The sequence below is a fragment of the Pseudorca crassidens genome, chromosome 6 (assembly GCF_039906515.1).
Source record: "Pseudorca crassidens isolate mPseCra1 chromosome 6, mPseCra1.hap1, whole genome shotgun sequence".
In the NCBI taxonomy this organism is placed as follows: Eukaryota; Metazoa; Chordata; class Mammalia; order Artiodactyla; family Delphinidae; genus Pseudorca; species Pseudorca crassidens.
The window spans coordinates 18,573,460-18,601,371 of record NC_090301.1 but is presented as its reverse complement, the minus strand read 5'-3'; the positions used below and the strand labels follow the sequence as shown (position 1 = coordinate 18,601,371).

General features: G+C 52.5%; 3 protein-coding genes across 6 annotated transcripts; 2 read left to right on the top strand and 1 right to left on the bottom strand.

The window, feature by feature from the left end:
* Window positions 1–2: 2 nt before the first annotated feature.
* Window positions 3–3,794, top strand: STK16 (serine/threonine kinase 16). 4 transcript variants are annotated; one of them, XM_067740519.1, is made up of 8 exons: window positions 3–151; window positions 515–704; window positions 1,515–1,734; window positions 1,985–2,118; window positions 2,314–2,434; window positions 2,560–2,655; window positions 3,062–3,183; window positions 3,299–3,794. In XM_067740519.1, the coding sequence occupies exons 2-8, from the start codon at window positions 619–621 to the stop codon at window positions 3,435–3,437; spliced, it is 918 nt and encodes a 305-aa protein (XP_067596620.1). In that variant the 5' UTR covers window positions 3–151; window positions 515–618; the 3' UTR covers window positions 3,438–3,794. The 4 variants fall into 4 exon arrangements, with proteins under 4 accessions (XP_067596620.1, XP_067596623.1, XP_067596621.1 ...); XM_067740520.1 differs by having other exon boundaries at window positions 124–151; window positions 463–704; XM_067740521.1 differs by lacking the exon at window positions 3–151 and adding an exon at window positions 160–220.
* Window positions 3,795–5,253: 1,459 nt separating this feature from the next.
* LOC137226192 (tubulin alpha-4A chain) lies at window positions 5,254–9,387 on the bottom strand. The gene is made up of 4 exons (XM_067740509.1): window positions 9,244–9,387; window positions 7,239–7,461; window positions 6,779–6,927; window positions 5,254–6,298 (listed from the first exon to the last, which is right to left on the bottom strand). The coding sequence occupies exons 1-4, from the start codon at window positions 9,244–9,246 to the stop codon at window positions 5,327–5,329; spliced, it is 1,347 nt and encodes a 448-aa protein (XP_067596610.1). The 5' UTR covers window positions 9,247–9,387; the 3' UTR covers window positions 5,254–5,326.
* Window positions 9,388–24,383: 14,996 nt separating this feature from the next.
* LOC137226187 (tubulin alpha-1D chain-like) lies at window positions 24,384–25,393 on the top strand. The gene has a single exon (XM_067740501.1). It carries the CDS (start codon window positions 24,470–24,472, stop codon window positions 25,391–25,393), a length of 924 nt encoding a protein of 307 aa, XP_067596602.1. The 5' UTR covers window positions 24,384–24,469.
* Window positions 25,394–27,912: the final 2,519 nt, after the last annotated feature.

Below are 27,912 nucleotides of genomic sequence, written 5' to 3'. Positions count from 1 at the left end.
GGCCTAGCCAGCACCGGGCCTCTCAACTCCACGCCCCCACATCGTCTGGGTGCCCAGAGGTTGCTAGCATACTACGGGCCGTTACACAGGCGCGGGCTGATGACGTCACCGCTGTTTCCGGTGTCTGGCGCTTCCCTCCAGCCGAAGCCAGGTGAGTTGGGAGTCCAGGCTGGCCCACCCTGGGCTCAGCGCGCCGAGACTGGGGTGGGCTCTGCAAGTGGTGGGTCCGGGCCTCGCACCTCCCCCCCGGAACCCCCCCATGACCTGCCTTTGCAGCCCAACGGGCGTGGGAGTGGGAGCCGCCTAAAGGTGGGCGGGGGTTGGAGAAAGTGGCCTGGGAGTCGCCGCGGGGCCTGAGGCTTTTAGGCACGTGACCCCAGCCTTCTTGGAGCCGGCGTTGCCAGGGCCCGTTTTTTCTAGGTTCCGAGATGTGGCCCTGAGCGCTCCATGTTGCCACTTTAGGGGTTTTCTGGATTGTGCCCGGCCAGCGACCCTGCCGTTCTTTTCCTTCCAGCATGATCCGCTGGACCCCCAGCGACTTGCCTGAAAGAGACCCCTCAACCTGGACGAACCCTTTGGCAGCCCCAGACCGTCCTTGAGGAGGATGACTGAGACACTATGGGCCACGCGCTTTGTGTCTGCTCTCGGGGAACTGTCATCATTGACAATAAGCGCTACCTCTTCATCCAGAAACTGGGGGAGGGGTGAGTGTTTGGAAATCATTTGACTAGTCCCTAGGGTTATGGTGTTTGAAGGACAGCAGTCTGCACATGATAGGGGCACAAAAGTTTTATGCCTAGCCTCTGATTCACCTGACAGAGCCCAGCTACTGTGGTGGTCAAGAAAGTGGATTGTGGAGCCAGGCTTCCTAGATTCACCATGTATGGCCTTGATAAGCCATAGTTTCATCTGCCTTTTGGAGCTAATTATGCTTTACTTGTAGGGCTGTGAGGACTAAACCAGATACTGCATATCAAATGTCTCCCCTACGGCCTGGTTCATAGCACTTGATAAATGGTGACTGTTATTTATTTAATATTTATGGAGCATCTGTCATGTGCAGAGCCCTGCATTAAGATCATAGCACCTAGGGGCTTCCCTGGTGGCGCAGTGGTTGAGAGTCCGCCTGCCGATGCAGGGGACACGGGTTTGTGCCCCGGTCCGGGAAGATCCCACATGCCATGGAGCGGCTAGGCCCGTGAGCCATGGCCGCTGAGCCTGTGCATCCGGAGCCTGTGCTCCTCAACAGAGAGGCCACAACAGTGAGAGGCCTGCGTACCGCAAAAAAAAAAAAAAAAAAAAAAAGATCATAGCACCTAAAAGGTGACTCTGTCCCTGGTCTTGAGCTCAAAGTATAATAATCTTCAGACTTCTTTTTAGAGTCACACCTTGGGAGGGTTGCTACTAAATGGGAAAGACACCACCCCGCCCCACCCTTCTCCCCAGGGAATTCCTCTGGGTCCAAGCAGTGTGGGAAATGACCGTGGTCCTTCACTGACCCCTTTGGCCCACAGTGGGTTCAGCTATGTGGACCTAGTGGAGGGGTTACATGATGGACAGTTCTACGCCCTGAAGCGAATCCTGTGTCATGAGCAGCAGGACCGGGAGGAGGCACAACGAGAAGCAGACATGCATCGCCTCTTCCATCACCCCAACATCCTTCGCCTTGTGGCTTATTGTCTGAGGGAGCGAGGCACTAAACATGAGGCCTGGCTGCTGCTACCCTTCTTCAAGGTCAGAAAGTCTCCTGGCTGTGGAGGGGGTTGCAACAGAGCCACCTGCCAAGGGCTGTGTGAGCGGTCAAGCACGTTGGGAAGCAGAGAACATGTTCTGGTTTGACTACTTCAGATTTGGGGTTTAAGGAACCCAGATGGGGCTGTGGGGTGTGTGGTGAGATGGTTGATAGGCTTTGTCATGGGGAAGGACTCAGGCTCAAGGAGCAGAGGCTAAAAAAACATCAACTGTGGGGAAACTTGTTTTGCAGAGAGGTACGCTATGGGACGAGATAGAACAGCTGAAGGACAAAGGCAACTTCTTGACTGAAGAGCAAATCCTTCAGCTGCTGCTGAGTATCTGCAGAGGACTGGAGGCTATTCATGCCAAGGGTTATGCCCACAGGTCAGTGGGAGGCTCCTGTGTACCTGCTGGGCAGAAGGGAAGAGCCTCATCAAGAGAAATGAGAGGTCTCTGCTCTCCTCCCAAAGAACAGCCCCCATGATTCTTTTGCGCCCCACCCCACCCCCCCCCCCCCCGGCTCAGGATTCCAGCCTTCCTGTCCAAGGACGCTCATGGTTCATTTCCACTTTCCTGCAGGGACCTGAAACCCACCAATATCTTGCTTGGAGATGAGGGGCAGCCAGTTTTAATGGACTTGGGTTCCATGAGTCAAGCATGCATCCACGTGGAGGGCTCCCGCCAGGCTCTGACCCTCCAGGTAAGAGTCTCTAGGTTCCTTTGCCTACCTGTTCCCCATCCTCAACCCCTTCTGGTGCGTGCCCCAATTTGGTCACATGACCATGACCTGTGCCCCACTTTTGAGCTCTGGGGCCACTGTTCCAGGACTGGGCAGCCCAGCGGTGCACCATCTCCTACCGGGCCCCGGAGCTCTTTTCCGTGCAGAGCCACTGTGTCATCGATGAGCGGACTGATGTCTGGGTGAGGAGGATGTGGGTGGGAATCTGGGTGGGGAGGAGTGCTGCTCTGTACCTACTGTGGAGTAGAACAGGTCTTTGGTTTCTAGCGCATGGGGCCCCAGGAACCACATATGTCCTCATCCGCCCTCGACTCTCTTCCTGGAAACTGTCACTGACACTGTACTCAGTTGCTCAGGAAGTGGTATAATCCTGCCCTTTGAACAGGGTGAGTACAGCTAACTGTCAGGGCTGAAGGCAGTGTCCAAGCACAGGGTGCAGAGGCCTCCAGCTAACTCGCAGTTTCTCTGGGCCCTGGTGGTGTCATGTGACTGAAGTCCGCATATTGTAGTTTCCTTTCACTACAGAATTAAGGGGAGCGATATCATCTACACTGGTCCCCTTCCAAGGAATAACCAAGTTATGCTTAGTCCCTAGGCTGTGTGCTATATGCCATGATGTTTGGGGAAGGCCCTTATGACATGGTGTTCCAGAAGGGTGACAGTGTGGCCCTTGCTGTGCAGAACCAACTAAGCATCCCGCAGAGCCCCAGGTGAGCAATGAAGGGGGCAGCAAAAGCAGTTCAGACTCCTCCCAGCCGTTTGCGGGGCTGGAGCTGTAGCACAGGGGATGGCTGCCCTCATCACCCTGCCCTCCTCCTTCTACAGGCATTCTTCAGCCTTGCGGCAGCTGCTAACCTTAATGATGACTGTGGACCCGCAGCAGCGCCCTCATGTTCCTTTCCTCCTGAGTCAGTTGGAGGCACTGCAGCCCCCAGCTCAGAGCCAGCACACTACCCAAATCTGAACAAACCAGTGGCCATGTTGAGAAGGTGGCCCTGTGCCTTGGGAAGAAGCTCCCACCCCTTAGTGGAATCTCCATCCCTTCTAACCAGGACAGCTTTCTTGTAGTTGGGGGCAGCTGGCGGGTGGGGACAGTCAGCTCAGTCTTCTGTCTCTGATTCTGCTCCCTTACGCCCAAGAGCAACAACTGGACTGGGGGCCTGACTGGGTAGTGGTGGGTGAGGGTGGGGAATGGGGAAAGGGGAACTGATAGAATCTGGTAAAGGCTCTGAGCAGGACTGCTGAGCTTACATCATGATCTGCCTCCAAATCTGGGAGCAGGAAAATGTATGAATAGAAGAATAAAGTGAAAGTAGCTTGGTGTGATCTTAGTTTCATTGTGCCTGGAGTGAGAGAAGAGGTGCAGGGGGCCGAAAGTCTGGTTGCCATTTCCAAGGGAGAGCCTGGAGAGAAGAGGAACTGGCGTAGCATCAAGAATGGCGTGAGTTCATCATTCCACGTACGTAGGCAGGTGTGCCTACCTTAGATCTGGCTGGTTGGTGGTGGGCAATACTTCTCCTAGCTTGTCTTATTCAGAAACTTCAAGATGCTCTGGTTTGAGCTGGCTTCTATGCCAAGAACTGTGACCAGGGCCGCCTTAAGCACCCTCAATTCGTACTTTCATTTCTTCATTCTCAGGGCTGGGTAGCTTAGTCAGAGCAGCCCGGCTGGTTTTCCAGGCAACGGCTTCTGGGTGGAGACACCTGAGGAGTCTTTGGGACAGCTACGTAACTGGTCTCTAGCCTCTGCCTGGGAGCAAGGGGAGTGGAGGTGGCAGCCATTTTGGCCCAGAATCTCTCCCAGATGGTTCTAGTTCACACATGGTTAATGATTAATGAGGCCAGTGTGGTGTGGCAGTATCCAGCTGCCACTTCCTGCTTACTCTGCTGAGTAAACAGGGGCCCTGCCCTTGCTGGGCTTGAAAGCTGTTCCCCTGGGAAGGGCACTGTGTTCCTGAATCACCAGGGAGGGGAGGCAAGGGCAGGGTTCGCATCTCCTGCTCCTGAGATTGAAGCTTCTTCCCCGCACTGTGCCCACCCCCAACTGCTGACGTCAGTGTGGGTCCCAGGGTGCCTATTAGCAAAGTTGAAGTTTTCCCCAGGGCCCTGGCAGGAGGCTCCCACCAGCTAACACAGAGGCTGAGGCCAGAAAGAAAGCACAAACAGAGGGGAAATGACCTGACTTTTAATGGCACAACCCTAGGCCCCAGCAAAGCAGCAAGACCAACAGTAAGCTTTGCAAAGCTGCTAGGAGGTGCAGTGACACAAACAACTCTAGGAGATCGCCCTTGTTCCCTCCCATCCCCCAAGCTTATGACTAGGCTCCATGCCCAGGAACTCTGGGCCAGCTCAGCCCCACTCCCAAGCCCTTATAATGCACAAAGTTACCTGGGCCAAGCCTTGCTTCCAGAGTCAGTGAATGCAGAGCAGCGGGAAGAATAGGGTAGCCATCTAACTCTCAAATACAGAAACTGCTGGGCTTAAACTCCTACTTGGAACAGAAGTGAAGCCTCAGATCCTTTAACAGCTCATGGCTGGACAGACAGGTCCAAGACTTGGTCCTCATCTCCCCCCTATCCTGGGCTCCTCTAGGATCATACACGGGGTCATGTTTCCTGGGCCTGGCAAGGAAGGTCTTTCTTTCCTGGCCTGAAGGTCTCACTTTCAGCCATGGAAGGGAAAAAGTCATGAGGAGCACATGGTGAGGGCAGCAGCAGAAGCAGCAGCAGCACAAAAGGGGAAGAGGCAGCAGAAGCTTAATCACTCACAGAGGGGACAAGAAACCGTGCAAGGAGACTGTTTATTTCGAAAGGATTTTGCAATAAACATAGTGAGTGGACTCCAGGCAGCTGTTCTATTCTTCTCCCTCATCCTCGTCCTCATAGGAGTCGATGCCTACTTCCTCGTAATCCTTCTCCAGGGCAGCCATATCCTCCCGGGCCTCGGAGAACTCACCCTCCTCCATGCCCTCGCCCACGTACCAGTGCACAAACGCCCTCTTGGCATACATCAGGTCGAACTTGTGGTCCAGGCGGGCCCAGGCCTCAGCGATGGCGGTCGTGTTGCTCAGCATGCACACGGCACGCTGCACCTTGGCCAGATCACCCCCGGGCACCACAGTGGGGGGCTGGTAGTTGATGCCAACCTTGAAGCCCGTGGGGCACCAGTCCACGAACTGAATACTGCGCTTGGTCTTGATGGCAGCGATGGCGGCGTTGACATCCTTGGGCACCACGTCTCCACGGTACAGCAGGCAGCAGGCCATGTACTTGCCGTGACGGGGATCACACTTCACCATCTGGTTGGCAGGCTCGAAGCAGGCATTGGTGATCTCTGCCACCGACAGCTGCTCGTGGTAGGCTTTCTCTGCAGAGATGACTGGCGCATAGGTGGCCAGGGGGAAGTGGATGCGAGGGTAGGGCACCAGGTTGGTCTGGAACTCCGTCAGGTCCACGTTGAGGGCGCCGTCGAAGCGCAGGGAGGCCGTGATGGAGGAGACGATTTGGCTGATGAGGCGGTTGAGGTTGGTGTAAGTCGGGCGCTCGATGTCTAGGTTGCGGCGGCAGATGTCGTAGATGGCTTCGTTGTCCACCATGAAGGCACAGTCTGAGTGCTCCAGGGTGGTGTGGGTGGTCAGGATGGAGTTATAGGGCTCCACCACGGCTGTGGACACCTGCGGGGCTGGGTAGATGGAGAACTCCAGCTTGGATTTCTTGCCATAGTCAACAGAGAGCCGCTCCATCAGGAGGGAGGTGAAGCCAGAGCCAGTGCCCCCTCCAAAGCTGTGGAACACCAGGAAGCCCTGAAGTCCTGTGCACTGATCAGACTGAAAGGCAAGAAAGTAAAGAGCAATGTGGGCAGGGAAGGGGCCTGAGGAACTCTTATCTTCTGGCTTCACAAACGCCTAAAATTTCTCAGGAGTCAAGGCAAAGACTAATGAGTATCCCATAGCTGCAGCATGCTCTGGGACATGTACAATTAGAGATGACCCCACGAAATGGATCTGGGAGGGCTTCCCTGGTGGCGCAGTGGTTGAGAGTCCGCCTGCCGATGTGAGGGACACGGGTTCGTGCCCCGGTCTGGGAAGATCCCACATGCCGTGGAGCGGCTGGGCCCGTGAGCCATGGCCGCTGAGCCTGCGGGTCCAGAGCCTGTGCTTCACAATGGGAGAGGCCACAGAGGTGAGAGGCCCGCATACCGCAAAAAAAAAAAAAAAAGAAAAGAAAAAGAAATGGATCTGGGAAAAAATGTTTCTGACCATTAGCATCCTCTCAAACGCTCCCTTCCTTCCATCCCAAGTTCTCACCAGCTTGCGGATTCGGTCCAGTACAGGGTCAATGATTTCCTTGCCAATGGTGTAGTGACCACGAGCGTAGTTGTTAGCAGCATCCTCTTTCCCAGTGATGAGCTGCTCGGGGTGGAAGAGCTGTCGGTATGGGCCATTTCGGATCTCATCTGGAAGGGCATAAACCACATCATTAGGGCAGAAACCACAAGGCTGTGCTCAGCACGTACCTCCCTCCCCCAGCCTGGTAACTGTGGTCAGATGTATGGAAGAGCTCATCCTTCTGCCAGCCTGAGATACCAGTGTGTGTGGGAAACCCAGACCTGCTGCCCAGGCCAGCCTGCAATCAGCTTGCCTTCTTTAGCTTCCAGCAGGGCAAGGGGTTTTTAGGGCCAGGAAAGCCAGGTCTACACACCCTCTCTCCAGAGAGAAGCTTAGAGTCACTTTCCATCCCCTCAATTCCACCCTCTCTTCCTCTCACCGATTACGGTGGGCTCCAAATCCACAAAAACTGCCCGGGGCACATGCTTTCCAGCGCCGGTTTCACAGAAGAAGGTGGTGAAGGAGTCGTCCCCTCCACCAATGGTCTTGTCACTGGGCATCTGCCCATCTGGCTGAATCCCATGTTCCAGACAGTAGAGCTCCCAGCAGGCATTGCCCATCTGAACACCTGCCTGCCCCACATGGACAGAGATGCATTCACGCTGAAGGATAAAGAGAGGGGACATGGCATAAGCTCCACATACATAAGTCCTTACCTCATGAGCCTCTCTCCCACCCTATCACCTACCAGTTAGGATCACTCAGTTGGCAAAAGTGGAGGCTTGGGGCTGGGCAGAGGTCAAAGAGGCTGGCAGCCTGCCCAGGCTCCCCTGCATAGGACTTTCCAACTGGAGGCACCCAGTAGGGCAGGCCAGTCCCTCAGCCTACTTCTCCGTTGGGACCTTGTCAAGTAAGAGCTGTGGCTCCACATGACCCTGCTACATTCACAGGACACTCAGGGAAGACGCAGAGGGCAAGTGTGTATGAGACAGGCAGACACTGCAGTAACTGAGACAAGGACAAGAGATTTTTCAGCTGTTCCCAATCCCTACTCCCACAAATCAGCTTCTCAAGAGCCTGAGGAGGGACAGAAAGTTTTCCGGAGCTATGAATTTATAGCTAGAGGTTCCCAGCTTGATTAGTTCTTTGCTCTGAGGATGGAACAACTAGTATTTCGTATAACCTTCTCCCCCTTTCATTCTTTCGGGCTGCAGAGGTGTCTCAGCCTTCCAGCCAGGCGTCAACTGACCACGCTGGCCAGCAGGATGCCCTCCCCCCACCGCCTTTCAAGCCCGTCTGGCTGCGCTCGTCACCTCCACCCCCACACCCTGGGTGTCTTCACCACCTTCGTCCACTGCGGAGCCCTCACCGAGACTGCAGAGAGCAAAAGACGGCAGGCGCAGGCAATACGGGTTGTGGGTACTGGGGCACTCGCTGCCCTAGGCTCATCCCTGCCAGTGTGAAATTAACCTCTGAAGAGCCAAAGTGGTGCCACGCAGGGCCGGCGCAGCCTCCCTTTTCGAGACCGAAATGGCGGGGTGACGGTTTCCAAATACCGAGAAAAGGAAGCGGAACCTGCGGTGAGGCCCCAGAGGTAACCGCCTTGCCCTGGGCAGGGTGAGCGCCATCCTGAACCTTGGCCCTGCATTCGCCCCCCCCCCCCTTCTAGATTCTTTCCAGTTACATCCCGGCGGAAAGCGAGGATTGGATTTCGGTCCCGGTCCCTAGGCTATAAATACCACCCCCCTACACACACCTCTTTCCCCTCCCCCCAACCTGGCCCCGGCCGCACTCTCGCTCAGCGCCAGCTGTCTCTGCCCGTCCGTGCACCCTGATTCCGGCTGGAGAGAATCCGGCTCGCCTGACTAGGCTGAACCCCATTCTCGCCACCCCTCCAGGATCAGAAGAGGGGTGCTGAGTCACAGGGGACTGTGGGTAGGAGGGATACACACACAGTCGGAGGAAAGGGGGATGCTGCACCAAGTAATCTGACCCCCTCCACCTTCTTGCGCCAAGCACGTGTTTGGTCAGTTCCGGGGACCGGGAAGTGAGGGGGAGGTTAGGGGCGGAGGGCAGCCGAGCGGGTCTCCTCGCCGGCGGAAAGGACTGGGCACGGGACCGCGTGACTCCCCTCAGGAGAATTAGGGCACAAAATGCTTGGTGGAGCAGGAGGGGATTCCAGGAGGACTCCTCTCTGCTCGTGAAGAATCCCACCCCACTCCACTCCCTTCCCCAGCCTCCGAAAGTGGACAACGTGGCTCAGCCAAAGTCACCGGGAGGGGGTGGGGTGGGGGAAATGCACCCCCCCACCCCCCCACCCCACTCCCCCAACTCCTCGAGACCAGGAACTTCGGATGGAGGGCTCCGAGCATCCCGGGAGGGAGGTTCCCCGAAGAAGAGGGGCAATTAAGGGACGGGCGAGATGCCGGCAGGGCCGCACTCACCATGGTGAGTCCAGGCGGTGGGTCTCACGTAGAGTCCGGGTGACGGGTCTCAGTGAGAACTGCGCTAGCTGCAGTGCCGCACCGCTCTTATACGCGGGGGGCGGGCCCACGCGCTCCGACCTCCCACTAGGAGCTGGGCAGCCCATAGGCCACGCCCCCAAAAGATAGGCGGCCCGGAGGGGTGGGGCCAGGGCGAGTCCCCTCCCCCTGGCGTGCCCCCGTCCCTCACCTGTCCCGCGTGGGTTAGGGGTAGCGACCGGAGCTTTAACCCTTCGCTCCGGGTTTTGAGCCGACACTCAGACCTCCTGAGCTCCGCTGTTGGGACGCAGGGCGCAGTGCCAGGACGAGTCTCGCCACCTGCGTCATGGGGGCGCCTGTGGCTCAGGTGTTCTGACTTAGGGCGGGTGCTGTAGAGACTGTTTATCCGAAGTGGCTGTAGCCAGCCTTCGCCGGTGCCCTCCCCGACCCGCCTCCCTGGAGGCTCCGGCCAACTGCCTGGCTCTGGCCTGTCCCCCAGGAACCCCTTGCAGCTGCAAGCGGCCTGCTGGTCCCCGGCCGGGATGGCTGGCCTTCGCCAACGCCCGTGGGCGGCCGAGGACCAGGAGCTGCACAGCCTGAGCCCCAGGTTGCCGATCCCTTAGGCTGCTCCGCGGAGCCGAGCCCCACAGTCTGTCTGCGAGGGCCGACCCCCGGAATCTCCTGCGGCTCGCAGGCTACACGCCGGTCAGTGGCCCCGTCATCAGCGCCGTCACTATTAGCCGGCCCTCGCCATCGTCACCTGCCCGTTTTCCTGCTGCCAGAACTGCCTGAGCTCTGGACCGAAGCCCTCAGTACCTGGATTCGCATCTTGACTGCCCTATGTGACCTTGGGCAAGTGACTTAACCTCACTGAGTCCTTGGCATTTTCACCGGTGAGACAATGATTCCACCCCCAGAAAGCATTGTTGTGAGGTATCCTAACGTTTGTTGACTCCAAAGAGGAAAAAAGGAAATGGAGATTCAGATATCATGGCTGATTTTGACTTCCCCACCCTCTTCTGTCCCTAAGCCATAGGCAGGATCTGCGACATGCATCTCAACGCCCTCAGAGCTCAGGTGGAGGTCTCAGCTGAAGCTATTCCTTCTTTTTACGTTTCATTTCCATTTCTTGCAAGAATGGGCTTTTCAATCTACTTCTGCTTTCCCTTGCATGCCTTACATTTTCTAGCTGTCTCCCTTCACTGGGGAAATCATCAGAAGTGCCCTATGTGCCTATTGGTCACATTAAGAAACCTGTCTCCCAGGCTAGTCACTTAGAAAGGATTCACCTGCCTCTCCTATCAGAGTGTTTCCTAGGGCCAGAGCTGCCTGACAGAACAACACATCAGGATAAAATAACTAGCAATGGCAACTTTCTACCAACAAAATAGCTAATCGACACCTTACTTAGGCAAGGCATGGAAAGGAATACAGTGAAATATGACAAGGTCTCTTTTCCCAGTAGACTAACCATATGGTTGGGAGAACAAGACTCATTCATTAAAAAGAAAACTGGCAAGGGCATACAATGAGGCTGCTTTGGGAAATGGGGTCATGGTCTCTACAGAGCAAGGAGCCTTGGTGATTACAGAACACACGGCCTCTTGCAGACCTTCCCTGGCCCTCTTTTTTCCTTGTGCACCCCAACCCCAGCAGAATGAATATTTTAAGAAGATTGCGCTATCTTAGGCAAAATCCAAAACCTATTTGCCCTTCAGGTTCAGCTTCTTTCTTTGTAAAACTGGGATAATAACTTCGGATTGTGAGGACCAGATGAAGTGAGGGATGTGTACATACACAGCAAAGCACCGTGTATGCAGTTGTCTGGACTCTTAGAGCATTTTATTCATTTATTTTAGCGTGTGTAGCACATCATGCTGCAGTTATTCTTGTACACGTCCATCTTATTAGATAGCGACCTTGTTGAAGGTAAGGATTGTGTCTTATTCACTTTTGTGTCCATAGCTCCTAGTATGGCGCTTAGCATGTGGTAAAGATTTGCTAAGTGTGTGTCAGGTGAATTTTTTCACTACAGAGATGGGACTAAAATTAAGGTGAAACTCTAAGAAGTAAGAAGTTTCAAATTAGCAGCCTGGAGGCCAAATTCGCCCACAGTGTTAACCCCCATAGCATTTAGAATATGAAAAAAATCAGGAATTGTCTTTGGGACATCCCCAAAGACCACCCCTATGTTAGGAGACTTGCCAAACAGACTCACAGGACTCAGCATAAACTTGTACTCACAGCTAAGGTTTATTACAGTGATGTAGGAACAATACACAACTGGATGATAAGGGGAAGAGACACAAGCAGAGTCTGAAGGAATCTATGCCCTCTCCCTCCCATAAGGGCTCACACAGTGTACTCTTCCTCCAAAATGAAAATGGGACAATGTTTCCCTGCAGCGTTTCTGCCCAAGAAAGCCCGTTAGAGACTCAGCACCCAAGGTTTTTAGTGGGGTCTGGTTGCATAGGCACCTCTGCCTTGCACTTACCAAAATTCCAGACTCTTTAGAAGAAAAGCAGGTGTTCAGCATAAATCATATCGTTTACACACACCATCTAGGCACAATGAACCATCCTTATCAGTTAGCTGTTGACTGGGCGCACTCTAAGAGCCAAGTTCCCAGATGCCAGCCAAGGGCCAACCTTGCGAGCAGGCCTTTCTAAGTCTCAGTTCTGCTATGTTAACTCTTTTCTGCACGATCATGTAAAAATCCAGATTTCCAGCTTATCTTGAAAAGAATTGGAAGATATGACTATTCTAGGCCTGCATTCCCATTTAGCAATTGTGATAGGCAGAATAGCTCCCCACCAAGATGTCCACATCCTAACCCCTGGAATCTGTGACTACGTTACTTTACATGTCTTTTTGGATGTGATTAGGGTAAAGGTCTTGAGATGGGAGATTATTCTGGATTTTCTGGGTGGGCCCAAAGTAATCACAAGTGTCCTTATAAATGGAAGAGGGAGGCAGGAGAGTCAGAGTCAGGGAAGGAGAGGTCAGAGTGATGGCTTTCAAGATGAAAGGAAGCCATGGTAAGGAATGTGGGCAGCCTCCAGAAGATGGCAAAGGCAAGGAACATATTCTCCTCTAGAGTCTTTAGAAGGAAGACAGCCATACCAACACCTTGAGTTTATCCCTAAGCAGGCTTCCAATTCCAGTGTGTGGGGCAGGGGGCTTCCCCACACACCACCAAGCAATTCTCAGACACCAGCAGGGTGTTCAAGAATACAACTCAGGGCTTCCCTGGTGGCGCAGTGGTTGAGAGTCCGCCTGCCGATGCAGGGGACATGGCTTCGTGCCCCGGTCCGGGAAGATCCCACATTCCACGGAGCGGCTGGGCCCATGAGCCATGGCTGCTGAGCCTGCGCGTCTGGAGCCTGTGCTCCGCAATGGGAGAGGTCAGAACAGTGAGAGGCCCGCGTACTGCAAAAAACAAAAAACAACTCTATTCTGCCACTTTCTGCCTGGAGATAGCATCAGATTCCCCGATTAAGGGTTTGGTCCTACAAGACTGTCACCCACTCCCCACTTAAGATGCCAGTCTCTAGGCCAGGTTGTTGCCTATGCTTCTGACCCACCAGCTACAAATTGGAAGTTCCAACAGCCCTCTCCAATTCAGGATACCAATCACAAGTCCAGGTTGTTACCTGTCTTTCTGACTGACCGGCTGTAAATTAGAGGTTACCATTACTTCTTCCTTGGGTTCAATTAATTTGCTAGAGAGGCTCACAGAGTTCAGAGAAACATTCTACCTACTAGATCACTGGTTTATTATAAAAGGATATAAGCCAGGAGCAGCCAGATGGAAGAGATGCAGAGGGCAAGGTACGGGGAAAGGGCATGAGCTTCCATAGCGCCAGGAGCGCCACTCTCCCAGCACCTCCATGTGTCCACTATCCTGGAAGGTCTCCAAACCCCATCCTTCTGAGTTTGGATGGAGGCTTCATTACATAAGCACGACTGATTAAATCATTGACTATTGGTAATTGAACTCAATCTCCAGCTGCCCGCCCCTCCCAGGAGGTCAGAAGCGGGTGGTGGGACTGAAATTTCTAACCCTCTAATCACTCAGTTGGCTCCACTGGCAAGCATCCCCCCTCCTTAGGTGGGTCCAAAAGTCACCTCATTAACATAACAAAAGACACCTTGATCACTCTCAACACTTAGGGAATTCTCAGGGTTTGGGGAACTGTGAGCCGGGAGGAGTGGACAAACACCAAATAATATATAAGAAATATATTTTGGTCATCTGAGTAACCATATATATTGTTTTCTTTTAAATCATAATACTGCAATCTCTATAAGACCAATTTTGGACTTCTGACCTCCAGAACTGTGAGATAATAAATTTGCGTTGTTTTAAGCTATTAAGTTTGTAGCAATTTCTTACAGCCTCCATAGGAAACCAATAGGCAACAAATGCAGCTGGGTGGCGGCTACTCTCTTAGGATGGGCAACAAGCTGCTCCACTTCAGGCAGCCCTCATCACTCTGTGTCTCCCTGACACAGAAGACCAGTGCCTGTTGCCATTTAGCATCATATGCTCAACCCACATCACACATTTACATTACGCTGGCCCCTGTAGCAAGGAGTTCACAACCACTGAGCAGGCCTCCTGGCAGGAAAAATGGAGAAGACAAAGTTTCAGGGAGACATGCCCAAGGCGTGTTAGTGGAACATAGATTCTGCTTCTGATTGTGCATGTGTGTTTGTGCACCCTCATGTGTGTATGTGCATGGCTGTGAGAGTGTATGTATCTTCTCAGGGTATATACAGATCCCCTGAATTAGGGCATAAACTCCGGGTAGGTGTGCAGGTAACAGTCCATATTACCAGATGGAAAACTCTTAGACATTCACATGTACAGAATCTAGAAGACGATGCCAGGCACTTCTTCACTCTTCCTCATGACGCATTGCTTAGTCCATTTACCCTACATGGATGTCCATTCTCTCTTTGGATCGCTCTCCCTCTTCACCATGCCCATTGTTATCTCTGTCTTTTCTAACTCCTTCTCAGAGTCTCACCACAACCTTGGAGCAGTGCAGCAAGGTCATCAAAGTTTAAAATGTCTCCATTGATTCCATCTGGGAGAGGTGGAGCTGAGCCTTGGTGCACATCCTTACACTTTTTCAGATGGAGCATCTACCAGCTGTCCTCCTCCTCACAGACCCATCTTTCCAAAGGAATATCTCCATGTCTTCTCTCCTTCTTGCTGTCCACGCAGACCTGGTTCATATGCTCCACTTAGATGTTCTTGCCAAGGTCTCTAGTGTCCTCCATCTTGCCAAAGCCAAAGGTCACGTCTCTCTCTTCATCGTTCTCAGCCTCTCAGCAGTATTTGACATAGCTTATCCTTCCCTTATAGTGTTTTGTAGTTGACGCACTTCCTTCTTGCCTTCGATGACACCTCCCCTCCTGGTTTCTGTTCTGGCCACTCCTTTTTGGTGGTCTTTGATGGTTTACCTCTAAAGGGCATTCCCCATAGCTCAGTCCCAGGCTCTCCATGTGCTTTTCTCCCTGAAGGAGCAATCGTTGAAGGTGGGTGATGAGTATATGGGGTTTTATTATGTTATCTCTACTTTGGGGTATATTTTTAAGTGTCCTTAATAAAAAGTGATTGTAACATATTTAGGGTTACTCAAAAAAAAATACCTAGAGTATATACATTGCCAAACGGAAGTGCAAGAACTGAACAAAAAGAAAGACATATCACCTATACGTTGATGGCTCTCAAATGTATACCTCCACTTTGGACCTCTCCTCTAAACTTCAGATTCACATGACTCTTTGCCTTCTTGACATCATACCTTGAAAGCACATTAGACAGCTCAACATAACACATTCAAAGTAGAACTCTCAGTATACTACCCTCATCCCACTCCCTGCCAAACCTGCTTCTATCCTAGGCTTCCGAGTCTGAGTCAACAACATCACCTTCCACCCAAGTGCTTAGGTAAAAACCTAGGATCATCCTGCATTCCTCTTTCCCTCTCTCCTTCCCCTCTTTTATTAGTAAGAATGTTTTAGCTTCAAGTAATGGAAAGCCTAACTACCATCAGCTTAAACAATGGGTACAATTATTATCCTACAAGAAGCCTTGAGTGTAGGGTGGGTCCAGGGTGGATTCAGTGATGTCACCAAAAAGTCCGGTATTTCCAGCTTTCTGCTCTGGCATCCTCAGTGGGCTGGCGGCATCTTCTCTCCTAATCACAGGATGGCCGCAGCAGCTCCAAGTATTATGCCCTCATATGACACCATCCTAGGGCGGGAAAGGGGTTTGGTTTCCTCCCACATCTCTTTTTATCAGGGAGAAAAACCTTTCCTTAAAGCACCCGAGCAGACTTTCCCTTATATCTCACTGGCCCCAGGCCTAAACTAGTCACTGGAAGGAGGGAATGGAACTACTAGGAATGGTTTGGACTAACCTTTACTTAGCCCTAGGTCTGGGGAAAGGCCAAGTGGAAGTTACCAAGTTGGGCATGACCAAGTAGAAGGGTGAATAATTATACAAAATCAGGACCATGCCAGCAAAGAAGAAGTGGAGGCAGGGGTCAGGGGAGGCTGTTGGTGAGGTCTGCACACCCCAGATTAGCATGTCCTATCACTTTACTTCAAACCCAGCTACTTCCCCCATCCCCACTCTAGTCCAAGCCACCAGGCCCTCATTTCTGGATGTCTTCCGTAGCCTCCTAACCAGCTTCCTTCTCCTACTCTTGAATCCCTATAATGCATTCTTCACATAGCAGCTGAAATAATCTCACTAAGACAAAACACAAAGTAGGCAATGAGGCTTGCTTAAAATCCTCCCATTGCACTTGTAATAAAAGCCATTCTCCTTGCCAGGCCCCTTTACCTCTGTGACCTCATTTTGCGTAGCCCCCTCCCTCCCTCCCTCGGTTTCCTTATATACACCAGGCTTGCTCCTTTGCACTTGCTATTCTCTCTGCCTGGACCACTACAATCCAGATCTTGGTGTGGCCATCTCCTTATCGCTCAGTTCAAATATCACCTTCTTAGAGAGTGGCTTCTTGTCAATAGTAGCCCTCCATCTCTTTCTGGGCCATTATCCTGTTTTGTTTTCTTCACGTGTTCATTGCTATCTGAAATTCTCTTGTTTGTTTAATTATTATGTCTTCCCACAAAAATATAAACTCCTTAAAAGCACAGACTCTTGGGGCTCCCTGGTGGCACAGTGGTTAAGAATCCGCCTGCCAATGCAGGGGACGCAGGTCTGAGCCCTGATCCGGGAGGATCCCATATGCCGCGGAGCAACTAAGCCTGTGAGCCACAACTACTGAGCCCGCGTGCTGCAACTACTGAAGCCCACGCACCTATAGCCCGTGCTCCTCAACAAGAGAAGCCACCGCAATGAGAAGCCCAAGCACCACAATGAAGAGTAGCCTATGCTCGCCGCAACTAGAGAAAACCGCGCGCAGCAACGAAGACCCAACGCAGCCAAAAATAATAAATAAATAAATAAATAAATAAAATAAAATAAAAAAGCACAGACTCTTTTTGCTTACCACTGTATCTCTGGTATCTGGAACAGTGCTTGGCACATAGCAGACACTCAATAAATATTTGTTGAAGGAACGAAGAGTATAGATTACCTCTCATTTTATAACTCAGACACATTAACATGCTATCAAAAAATCCCAGTCTCTTTACTCTGTTTTACATAAGACCCCTCCCCCTGCCTGCCTTTGGGATAATTTTCTTTCCAGAATTAGTGTTGTCTAGGTTGAATCTGAGATGCCCAACTTCAAAGACCAGTTGGGAGAAGTTGGAGTGCTAGCAGGAGACTTCTGGGCCCAGTGGGTCCCAAGTCCATTCATCTGGATAATAATTTCTGAGGTCTATGGCTTCATGGATCAACCCAGGGTAGACTGGGCTTCCTTACCTTTGAAGTGTTGGTTGGCTGTGTCTTCTCTCCAGGGATCTTGGCCTCTTAGTTCCAGGTAGGAGAGAGAAGACTTCAGTCCATAGCCAAAATCAGAGTTAACCATCTTAATATTCTGGGTCGCACCCTTGTATGCTGTGGTGAGAAGGGCTCTGAAAAAAGACCCAACCTCAGGATAACTCTCTCACCATTTGCCACATTGGCTGAAAATTCACATTAGCATCTTCTTCCTGGGTAGGGCTGCTGTTTGCTAAATCTAGCATTCCTATTCCTGGTCACGGTGCTGGCTGCAAGTGTGACTGGAGACTGGTAATGTGGTTTCCAGGCAGCTTTAGGGTCCATTTGAGGTTAGTGGTCATGCATTTGAAGTCAGATCAGTCAGTATGGTTCTGGGTTTTTCTACAGCCACTGTTTAGCTGGGTCCGTGCAGGCACAGAATTGGTGAAGAAATGGATTTAACCAGGGTTGTGGTTTAGTCAAACGAGGAAACTGAAGCTAGACGGAGGAGAGGGAGTTGAGGGACGTGCAAGGGAGTGTTGACCACTGACCATAGAATTTTTTTTTTTTTTTTTTTGCTGCATTGGGTCTTCGTTGCTGCGCACGGGCTTTTCTCTAGTTGCGGTGAGCGGGGGCTGCTCTTCGTTTGGGGTGCGAGGGCTTCTCATTGTGGTGGCTTCTCTTGTTGCAGAGCACAGGCTCTAGGCATGCGGGCTTCAGTAGTTGTGGCACACGGGCTCAGCAGTTGTGGCTTGCGGGCTCTAGAGTGCAGGCTCAGTAGTTGTGGCGCACGGCCTTAGTTGCTCCGCAGCATGTGGGATCTTCCTGGACCAGGGCTCGAACCCGTGTCCCCTTCATTGGCAGGTGGATTCTTAACCACTGCGCCACCAGGGAAGCCCCATAGAATTTAGGATGGGAAGAAAGAAAATAAAAACGCAGCAGGGGGGCTTCCCACATGCCGCAGAGCAGCTAAGCCCGTGCACCACAACTACTGAGCCTGCGCTCTAGAGTCCGCGAGCCACAGCTACTGAAGCCGGCGCACCTAGAGCCCGTGCTCCGCAACAAGAGAAGCCACCGCAATGAGAAGCCCGCGTGCCGCAACGAAGAGTAGCTCCCACTCGCCGCAAGTAGAGAAAGCCCACGCGCAGCAAAGAAGACCCAACGCAGCCAAAAATAAAATAAATAAAAATAAATAAATTTATTTAAAAAAAAAAAACCACAGCAGGGGGATGAGGGACATTGACAACTCTGCCATGTGGAAAGGGGAGAGTCACTGAGCCTGAGTTCCAGAGAATCTTAATTCCACCACTAATTAACTCCCACGTGACCTTGGGCAAAACATAAGGGGCTGCAATTTCCTTTTCTTCCTCTGGGAGTGGAGGCCTCACCTTGCCTACCTCACAAAGTTGTTGAGGGACTCAAAGGAGATAAGGGGTGAAGCTGCCTTTAGAACTACAGAGCAGGATACAAATGTGAGAGAGTAACATTTTTTTTTTTTTTTTTTTGCGGTACGTGGGCCTCTCACTGTTGTGGCCTCTCCCATTGCGGAGCACAGGCGGCATGTGGGATCTTCCCAGACCGGGGCATGAACCCGTGTCCCCTGCATCGGCAGGCGGACTCTCAACCACTGCGCCACCAGGGAAGCCCGAGAGTAACATTTTTATCTCATAATTTTGCCCAAGGCCATATGGTGACTCCTTCTGTGGGGAAATAAGGCCAGGCTGGGAGAGCAAAGACTTGGATTGGAACAGGGAGAGACACTTAGGAATAGCCCTGAAGATGCTCAGCATCTTGCTTTGCCTGTGGAGAACAACAGCAATTCTGGACTAAACATGTAAGGAAGTTTATCTTGCTTAATCTCACAATACTACCTCTCCCCATTCTGCAGATGAGAAAACTGAGGCAAAGGAAGTTAAGTGCTTGAGACGGGGCTAACCTGAGCTCTAGTTCCCTCTGTTCTGTGATATTCTGAGTTTCCACCCAGAAGGCCCTGAGTTGACCTCTTGCCCTAGGACTCATCATTTCTGGTCCACTGCAGACTTTTCTTAGCCCCGCCTACTCCTCTTCCAATCCTCACCAACCTTGGGGGTGAGGGCAGTGCTGGAGCTCAGGGGGCTTGATTTCTAAATCCCCTCTCACCTGTGAGGGCCAGGCAGAACCATCAGGAAATGGAGTTCCCACCCCCCACCTCCCCGAGAGCAGACCAGAGAGGATAAGGAGGCCGGCAGTTGTGGGTCCGTCACAGGCCTGTCCCTGCCTTCCAACTTGCAGCAGACAGACAGACAGACGACCCCAGCCAGCCCCCAGCCAGGCAGCATGGTAAGCAGAGGTGGGGCTGAGCGTGCAAACGAGGGTCCCATGGTCCAGGTGTTCATGGGGTTACAGCGTGTGGGCAGGTCAGGTGGGGGAGAGGGAGAGAAACTTCCAGATGTGAGTGCAGCCCCCTAAATGTGCTGGTATGTTCAGGGGATAGAGAGGGACAGGCCATGGTAACTAGGACATGGTCTGAGTCTGAGGGGCTGCTGAAGGGCTCTGAATTTAGGGGTAGGGAGAGTGGGGTAAGCAGGACAGGGGCAGCAAGTGTAGGCACTTTCCTGCAAACCTTGGGCCCCTGCTGGCCTCTGGTCCCACCTCCTGGCTGTAAGGACATATCTTCATAGTCCTGTTCTTCTGCTGTGCCTTGGTCTGACCCCTCATTTCAGCTACATATCAGTGGGGAGAGGGAGGGTGCTGTGTATGGGGCTCATTTGATATCTTTTACCCGGATCCCCGACAGGCAGGATAGAAGGGCAGTTAGGAGTGTGGTTGGACCCAGACTGTCCCCTCTCTGAATATTCCTGGTTTTGCTCGTGACTTTGAGCAAGTTGTTTGACCTCTCTGAGAGTCAGTAAAATAGGGTAATAAAGACACCTACCTAAGGGGGTTGTTGTAAAGATTAAAGCAGATAGTGTATGTGAAGCGCTGAGCACAGTGCCTGGCACCTAATTAATGCTCACTATACAGAACTAAACAACCTAATGACAAAGCCTGCTGAGCGTGAGATTATACTATTTTCACCGGCAAGAAAAGGGAATGGGAGAAGCTGAGGTGCGGTTTGAGGTCAAGTCTGTGTGATTCCAGGGGCTGAATTCTTTGCCCAAACCCAGAGTGAGGGGCATCATTTCCAGCGACCCCGGCATACCCCAGGTCAGACACACCTTGCGTGGGCCAGCAGCTGTGGGAGCCAGGACAGGGTCTGGCTTTGTGCACAGAGCCTGGGCAGGCTCTGAGGTGCAGCAGCGGGTGCTGGCCCTGCCAGCCAGGTGATTGGTGAGCTGAGTCAGCCCTCCCTCCTGGACCTGGGGATTTCTGGAGTCCTTTGTCCCGAAATCCCTCCCAGCTTAATTCATTACTTTCTCTTACTATGACCCCCGGGGTTGGGGGATGGGGAATTGGTAAGGGGGTCCGACAGGTATGGCGCACCCTACTTTGTGTCGTCCAATGAGCCAGGCAACTTACACGCATTCTTTCATCTGCAGAGTGATTCTAGGAGGGGCTCTTGTTACCGCCCCACTTCACCAGGGGAAGATGCCCACAGAGAGGCAAGTGGGGGAGTAACAGGGCTGGGATACAGGTGGTCTATGTATTAATCCCAGTCATCTAAAAATCATAAAAAGTCAAGGCCCTTGTGTCATATTTACAAAGTCAGAGAAGTGTAAAATTTATGGATAAAGCATCCTCATTATGAAATATTTCAGACATGAGAAAAGGTATAAAGAATAATATAATGAACACCTGCTACCCAGCTTAAGAAACAGAATCCTTCTCTGAATGCATTCACCTCCCTCCTCTAACATTATTCCAAATTGGGTGCTAATATTTTCCCTTGCTTTCTTTACTTCTGTAATACATTCCAAGAATATATAGCAAATATAAAAATTTATCTGTAAACGATGCATACAAGTTAAAGATTTATATAAATAGTACTGTATTATGATTCTTCTTAACTTGCTTTTTTTCTATGAAGAATTTTTGGGGGCAAGGGGCTTCCCTGCTGGCGCAGTGGTTGAGAGTCCACCTGCCGATGCAGGGGACGCGGGTTCGTGCCCCGGTCCGGGAAGATCCCATGTGCCGCGGAGCGGCTGGGCCCGTGAGCCATGGCCACTGAGCCTGCGCGTCCGGAGCCTGTGCTCTGCAACGGGAGAGTCCACAGCAGTGAGAGGCCCGCGTACCGCAAAAAAAAAAAAAAAGAATTTTGGGGGGCAAGACTCTTTTTTTTTAATTAATTAATTAATTTTATTTTTGGCCGTGTTGGGTCTTTGTTGCTGTGCACGGGCTTTCTCTAGTTGCAGTGAGCGGGGGCTGCTCTTCGTTGTGGTGCGTGGGCTTCTCATTGCGGTGGCCTCTCTTGTTGCGGAGCACGGGCTCTAGGCGCGCGGGCTTCAGTAGTTGTGGCACGTGGGCTCAGTAGTTGTGGCTTGCGGGCTCTAGAGCTCAGGCTCAGTAGTTGTGGCGCACGGGCTTAGTTGCTCCGCAGCATGTGGGATCTTCCTGGGCCAGGGCTCGAACCCGTGTCCCTTGCATTGGCAGGCAGATTCTTAACCACTGCGCCACCAGGGAAGCCCAAGATTCTTTCCTGTATTCATCCACGTCCACTTCTGAATCATCCTTTATTTTCTCCTGTTGAAGGACGTTTAATCGGCTTCCGTTGCTATGGTACTGTGACTGTTCTTGCACCTGTTTTCTTGTGCACCTATGTGAGAATTTCTCTAGAGCATCTTCAGCTTTCCTAGATATTGCCAGATCACTCTCCAAAAAAGATGCGTCACTTTGGGCTTCCAGCAGCAGCCTGAGAATTCTCATTTCTCTACACCCTCCACATGATTAAGCCTTAAAGCTTGGGGAAATCTGATGGATGTGGGTGCTCGTTTTGTTGTTAAAGTCTGCCGTAAATACTTCTCAAGCAGGAAGAAACTTTCTGGGATCCTACTTACCACACTGTCACGTATCTGTTATCGTATGAAACGCTCCCTTCCCCAGACAGTGAGTTTCTTAAGCGCAGGGACTGGGTATTAGGTGTTATGTATCCCCAGTCTCTGCCCGGTGTCAGGCAGATAATGGAGGCTCAGTACATGATGAAGCAGGAGGGTCAAGTCTTTTTGATGCTCATGGGGCTCCCCAGGAAGGGCAATGACCTTTCTCTTTTTCTAGGACCAAGCAGGTTACCCCAGTCCTGCTCCGGGGGCCAAGAACTCTTTGACCAGCCTTGAGTCATGTGAGGAAGAACTCTCTTCCCAGCCCCTCATCACTCCAGAACCACACACACCCAAGAGGAAAGAACAGCACACACACATCCATCCCAGGCCCACTCTCCCCTTCCTTGCTGGCATTCCTAGCTTTAACATGAATCCAGAGTTCCTTCTGCTTTTCTAAACCTCATCCTTGTCCCTGACCCCTGAAACCTCACTTGGATCTTGTGTTCCTTACTAATGGCCCCTTCTTTCTTTCTGGACATGGGTGTGTTGCCTATCATGCTCTGTCAGACTCATCTGAGCCCCTCGATGTTCCTCAAGATGCTTAGTCACTGAGCAAAGACTCTATAATCTTAGAACTGGTCACATCTTCTGCTTCCCCTGAGGGTTTTGCCCGCCGCCACTGCCCCCCACCCCCGGGACGTGGGGCGCCGAGAGCAAAGTCTAGGAACTCTTGCTCTCAGCCAGGGAACCACGCAAGGAAGGAAGGCAGGAATCGTGTCCAGGCATGATACGCTTCTCTCTGCCCTTTGTCCACTCAGCGTGGGTGCATCTCAGTCCACGTGGGGCAGGCTGGAGTGCAGACCGGCAATGCCTGCTGGGAGCTCTGCTGCTTGGAACATGGGATCCAACCAGATGGGCAGATGCCCAGCGACAAGACAATCAGGGGAGGGGATGACTCCTTCAACACCTTCTTTAGTGAAACTGGGGCTGGCAAACACGTGCCCCGGGTGGTGTTTGTGGATCTGGAGCCCACTGTGATTGGTGAGTGATGACCAGCCCCTGCCACGGCCTTGTCCCAGGTACCACAGCAAGTCCTTCTCCATAATTGGAGAGCACTGGTTTGTCGTCCCCAGTTGCTGCAGCGAATCAGAACTCCAGCTCTGCTGTCACTCAGCTCCAGAGTCTCAAGGTCACTCCACATCTCTTTTCTTTTCGTTGAAGTACACTTACGATCAAGGGCAATAACAGCAGGCTGAATGGGGCTCCTCTAGGGTAGAACTTCGGGCCTGGTGACCCCACCCCTTCTGGGTACCCTGGGGCTCCAGGAGCCAGGCTGCAAGGGGAGGGGGACCTAAAATTCTGCCCACTGCAGATGAGGTTCGGACGGGCACGTATCGCCAGCTCTTCTGTCCAGAGCAGCTCATCACCGGCAAGGAAGATGCTGCCAATAACTATGCCCGTGGCCACTACACCATCGGAAAGGAGCTCATCGACCCGGTGCTGGACCGGATTCGGAAGCTGGTGAGAGAAGAGCTGAGGGCTGGGGGAATCTGGATTCCTGTTGTGAAGTGGTCTGGAGACCAGACAGGGGAAGGGCACCTTCCATCCTTGGGAGAGTCTCCTGGACAAGCATTAAACACACAGGATCAGGACTAGTGAGGAGGGGAGGCAGAGTATGGGCTCCAGCCTGGAGCTGGGTGTCCCTTTTATCTTCTATAGTAAGTGGCCCGATGCTGGGCAGAGTGGCTGCCAGTTGATAGGCTGCCTGGCCAAGATATGAGCACCCATAAGCAGTCCCAGAATGCCACCTTGTATTGTAGGTATGTGGGCAGAAGGCCCTGTGAAAAACAGGGATCCAAACAATACCAGCTCAAGGCCCTCTGATCAACTTCAGCCTCCAGCAAGGACAGGGATCAGGTTCCTGGGCTGTTCATCTCAGTAAGGAAGCCCTCCAGAAACATCTGGTTAGATCAGGGGGCACGGGTAGGAAGCCGGGTGGAGTTGGCAAGTTATGATGACAAAAATGACCATGGCACAAGAGTCAAGAGAGCTGTCTGTGGAAGGCTTCAGGAGGTTTGAGAGAGGAAGAGAGACAAGGAGGAGAGAGTGGGACCTCCTTATCAGGGTCTATTTTGTGCCCTTGGAAAAGTCTTCCAAGGATTTTATGAAACTTTTGGGGAAATCTCAAACAGCACGAGCTGGTTCTTTGCTCTTGGTCAGCTGTGCTTCACATCCCATGTTTCTCTTCGCCTTCACGTTCTAGGCTGACCAGTGCACAGGACTTCAGGGCTTCCTGGTGTTCCACAGCTTTGGAGGGGGCACTGGCTCTGGCTTCACCTCACTCCTGATGGAGCGGCTCTCTGTTGACTATGGCAAGAAATCCAAGCTGGAGTTCTCCATCTACCCAGCCCCGCAGGTGTCCACAGCCGTGGTGGAGCCCTATAACTCCATCCTGACCACCCACACCACCCTGGAGCACTCAGACTGTGCCTTCATGGTGGACAACGAAGCCATCTACGACATCTGCCGCCGCAACCTAGACATCGAGCGCCCGACTTACACCAACCTCAACCGCCTCATCAGCCAAATCGTCTCCTCCATCACGGCCTCCCTGCGCTTCGACGGCGCCCTCAACGTGGACCTGACGGAGTTCCAGACCAACCTGGTGCCCTACCCTCGCATCCACTTCCCCCTGGCCACCTATGCGCCAGTCATCTCTGCAGAGAAAGCCTACCACGAGCAGCTGTCGGTGGCAGAGATCACCAATGCCTGCTTCGAGCCTGCCAACCAGATGGTGAAGTGTGATCCCCGTCACGGCAAGTACATGGCCTGCTGCCTGCTGTACCGTGGAGACGTGGTGCCCAAGGATGTCAACGCCGCCATCGCTGCCATCAAGACCAAGCGCAGTATTCAGTTCGTGGACTGGTGCCCCACGGGCTTCAAGGTTGGCATCAACTACCAGCCCCCCACTGTGGTGCCCGGGGGTGATCTGGCCAAGGTGCAGCGTGCCGTGTGCATGCTGAGCAACACGACCGCCATCGCTGAGGCCTGGGCCCGCCTGGACCACAAGTTCGACCTGATGTATGCCAAGAGGGCGTTTGTGCACTGGTACGTGGGCGAGGGCATGGAGGAGGGTGAGTTCTCCGAGGCCCGGGAGGATATGGCTGCCCTGGAGAAGGATTACGAGGAGGTGGGCATGGATAGTGTGGAGGGGGAGGGAGAAGAGGAGGAGGGGGATGAATACTGGGGGAATCCTTCACGTCTGTCCTGAATAAAGTGCTATGGCCTTAGTGTCTCACAAATGTCTTTTCCTCTTGGGAAAAACCATGGGGGTGGGGGGCTTTTCCTTCATAAGAGATAGGAAGACTGGTATCTTAGCCTGGGTTCCCCATGAAGCAGATCTGACTTCAGATTTCATTAATGAGTGCAATTCCACGGAGCAGAATGGGGGCCGAGGTGGGTCAAGCAGAGAAGGAGGGAGAACTCACCCTAGAGATGTAGCTGGATAAATGGCATCTCAGACCATTCCCTGGGAGAGTGGGCAGGAGAGGAGGTGAGGGTGGGGGATTTCTGCACTGGCTCCATTCTTCCCTTGGTTAAACCTTCGCCTCATCAAACATTAACTTGCCTGTACTTCAGGTTGCACACACTTGGGCTGCAGGGTCAACAGGGAATCCCTGGGCAGGAGGTGAGGCGCTGTCTGTGTGTGAAGCTGGTCCGAGCTGCACAGGGCTGCAAAAAGAGCCTGGTGAGGCCAGGGGATGTGAAGTAGTGCCTCAGGGTAGTCTGATACAGCTGGTCCTCACTAGCCCACCCTCCTGTCTTCTTCAGTGTGGAATGTAGAGAGTCCGGAAGCTGGCATTAGGCAGAAGTGGTACAGTGGAAGCAACAACGGGGGAATGGGGGTCAAGGGGGAGCTTGCCTCCCTGTAATCTCCATCACATTCATCACTTTTTGATAAAGACAAATCACCTTTCTTCAAACTATGCCACACGCACAGCTTTAAGCCCCCACTTCCAACCAGGTGGCTGCCCTAAAATCCTTGTATGTGGATTTTCTGCCACGCCTTCTGGGTTAGGAGGATAGCTTAATTATTTAGGAACCCATTTTGCCTGAATAGCTCAGCTATATCCTCCAACCCATTTTTTTTTCTCTCTCTCTGAAAGGATTGAATTTCAAATCTCTGTCCTGTGTCTTTCTATTAACTGGTTTCAAATTTGGGGAAGAAAGAGAGGTTATTTGGGGAGCCTTTCAAACACCAGAAAAAAATCACTGTCCTTTATTCAGCTCCTAGTATACTAGGTCCTGCATCCACACTATCTTCTTTAATCCTGAGGTAAATACAGTTATTGTACCCACCCACTGGACTGGAAGCTCCATGGGAACAAGGCCTGTTCTACACTCAGGACCCAGAATGCTGTCTGACACATAGATTCTCAAATTTGTTAAATAGACTTGTTGGATGAATGCCCATTTTATAGATGTGGTGACTGAGGCTTGGAGAAGTCATGTGACTTGCACAAGGTTACCCAGCTAGTAAGTGGAGGAGTTGGGATTGAAACCCAGGTCAGCCTGGGCCAAAGCTTATGCTGCTGCCCTCCCCTTCCTAGGGTGTCCTCCCCTCCTGCCCTCAGCAGACACAGGCACCTCTCCAGACGCCACCTCTTCAGTGCCTGCCAGCTCTGCAGTGCCCAGACAGTGACTCAGGTGCCTTGAAGGCAGGGAGGGGGTGATGCTTGACACTTTCGTGCCCAGGCACTGTGGTAGAGGGCATGTGGGGCGGAGGAGGGACCCAGCTTCCAGGGCTGAACAAGGGCAGAGGTGTCTCTGGGGCCACGTCTTGGGGTTGTCAGTGTCCTCTAAAAGCCCTCTGCCACTGACATCCAATAGGTGAGGTAAGGGTTTGGGAGAGGCCAGGAGGGAGGGCCCTGAGGAAGGTCTTTACCACCCAACACGGCTGGGTATCCACAGAGGTGGCCAGGCTCCCCTCCTGATGGCTGTACCAGCCAACCCACCCTGGGCAGCTGGATGGCCACCTCTTCTCTGACCCCGTGAGGCCTCCCAGCTACTAACTCTGCAGGCAAGCCCTGGCAGGCCTAGGTTGGACTGGGTGTGGATGTGGGGAGGTGGCAACCCAGATCTCCATGGGACAGCTGGGAGCGCCACCCAGCCTGGCTCCTGGGGACTCCCTCAGTGCAGGGGAATGCTGTCATCCCTGCGGCTTCTGAAGCCAGGGTACAATTACCTCTTGCAGGCAGACACAAGAGACAGAGCCCCAACCTTGGATTCCACCCAGCACATTTACTCCCTCGCCTCTAATGTGTCAGGAGCATGCCTGCCTCCGAAGCTGCATTCCCTCCTTCCGGAACGCCACCTCCCCCTGCTGGCCTCAGTGTTGCCATTTTTTCCAGGTTAGATCACAGTCACCCAGAACCCATCTAGCACTGGAGACCTCTGCCTCATCTAGATTCTCCCTCTTACTGGCTGTCTCTATCACTCATTCAGTACTTGGCATGGACTGCCTTGTACCATAGCACTTAGCTTGTTGCTGATATCCTATTTCCCCAGCTAGATGTAAAAATATTACATTTGACCAGTTACTATGTGCACATGCTTCAGTACTTGTCAGGTACCAAAGAGATTTACAAACAGCAAAAATAAGTCCCCTTCCTTTGTTCCCCTCTTGGCAGCCGCCACTGTTCACTCTTGGTTAGTACTCCCTTCCAGACGTCTACGCATATACTAACGTGTGCACACACGCATTTAAATACGCTTTGCTCTGCATCTTGT

What these genes read in the sequence shown, in the direction of transcription:
- STK16 (XM_067740519.1), top strand. Translation starts at nt 619, where the DNA reads ATGGGCCACGCGCTTTGTGTCTGCTCTCGGGGAACTGTCATCATTGAC. An exon ending in GCCAGGCTCTGACCCTCCAG is followed by an intron (nt 2,435 to 2,559) that starts GTAAGAGTCTCT and finishes CCACTGTTCCAG; the next exon opens with GACTGGGCAGCCCAGCGGTG. An exon ending in ATGAGCGGACTGATGTCTGG is followed by an intron (nt 2,656 to 3,061) that starts GTGAGGAGGATG and finishes AGTTATGCTTAG; the next exon opens with TCCCTAGGCTGTGTGCTATA.
- LOC137226187 (XM_067740501.1), top strand. Translation starts at nt 24,470, where the DNA reads ATGGAGCGGCTCTCTGTTGACTATGGCAAGAAATCCAAGCTGGAGTTC.
- LOC137226192 (XM_067740509.1), bottom strand. An exon ending in TTTGGAGCCCACCGTAATCG is followed by an intron (nt 6,928 to 7,238) that starts GTGAGAGGAAGA and finishes ATGCCCTTCCAG; the next exon opens with ATGAGATCCGAAATGGCCCA. An exon ending in TGGACCGAATCCGCAAGCTG is followed by an intron (nt 6,299 to 6,778) that starts GTGAGAACTTGG and finishes CTTGCCTTTCAG; the next exon opens with TCTGATCAGTGCACAGGACT.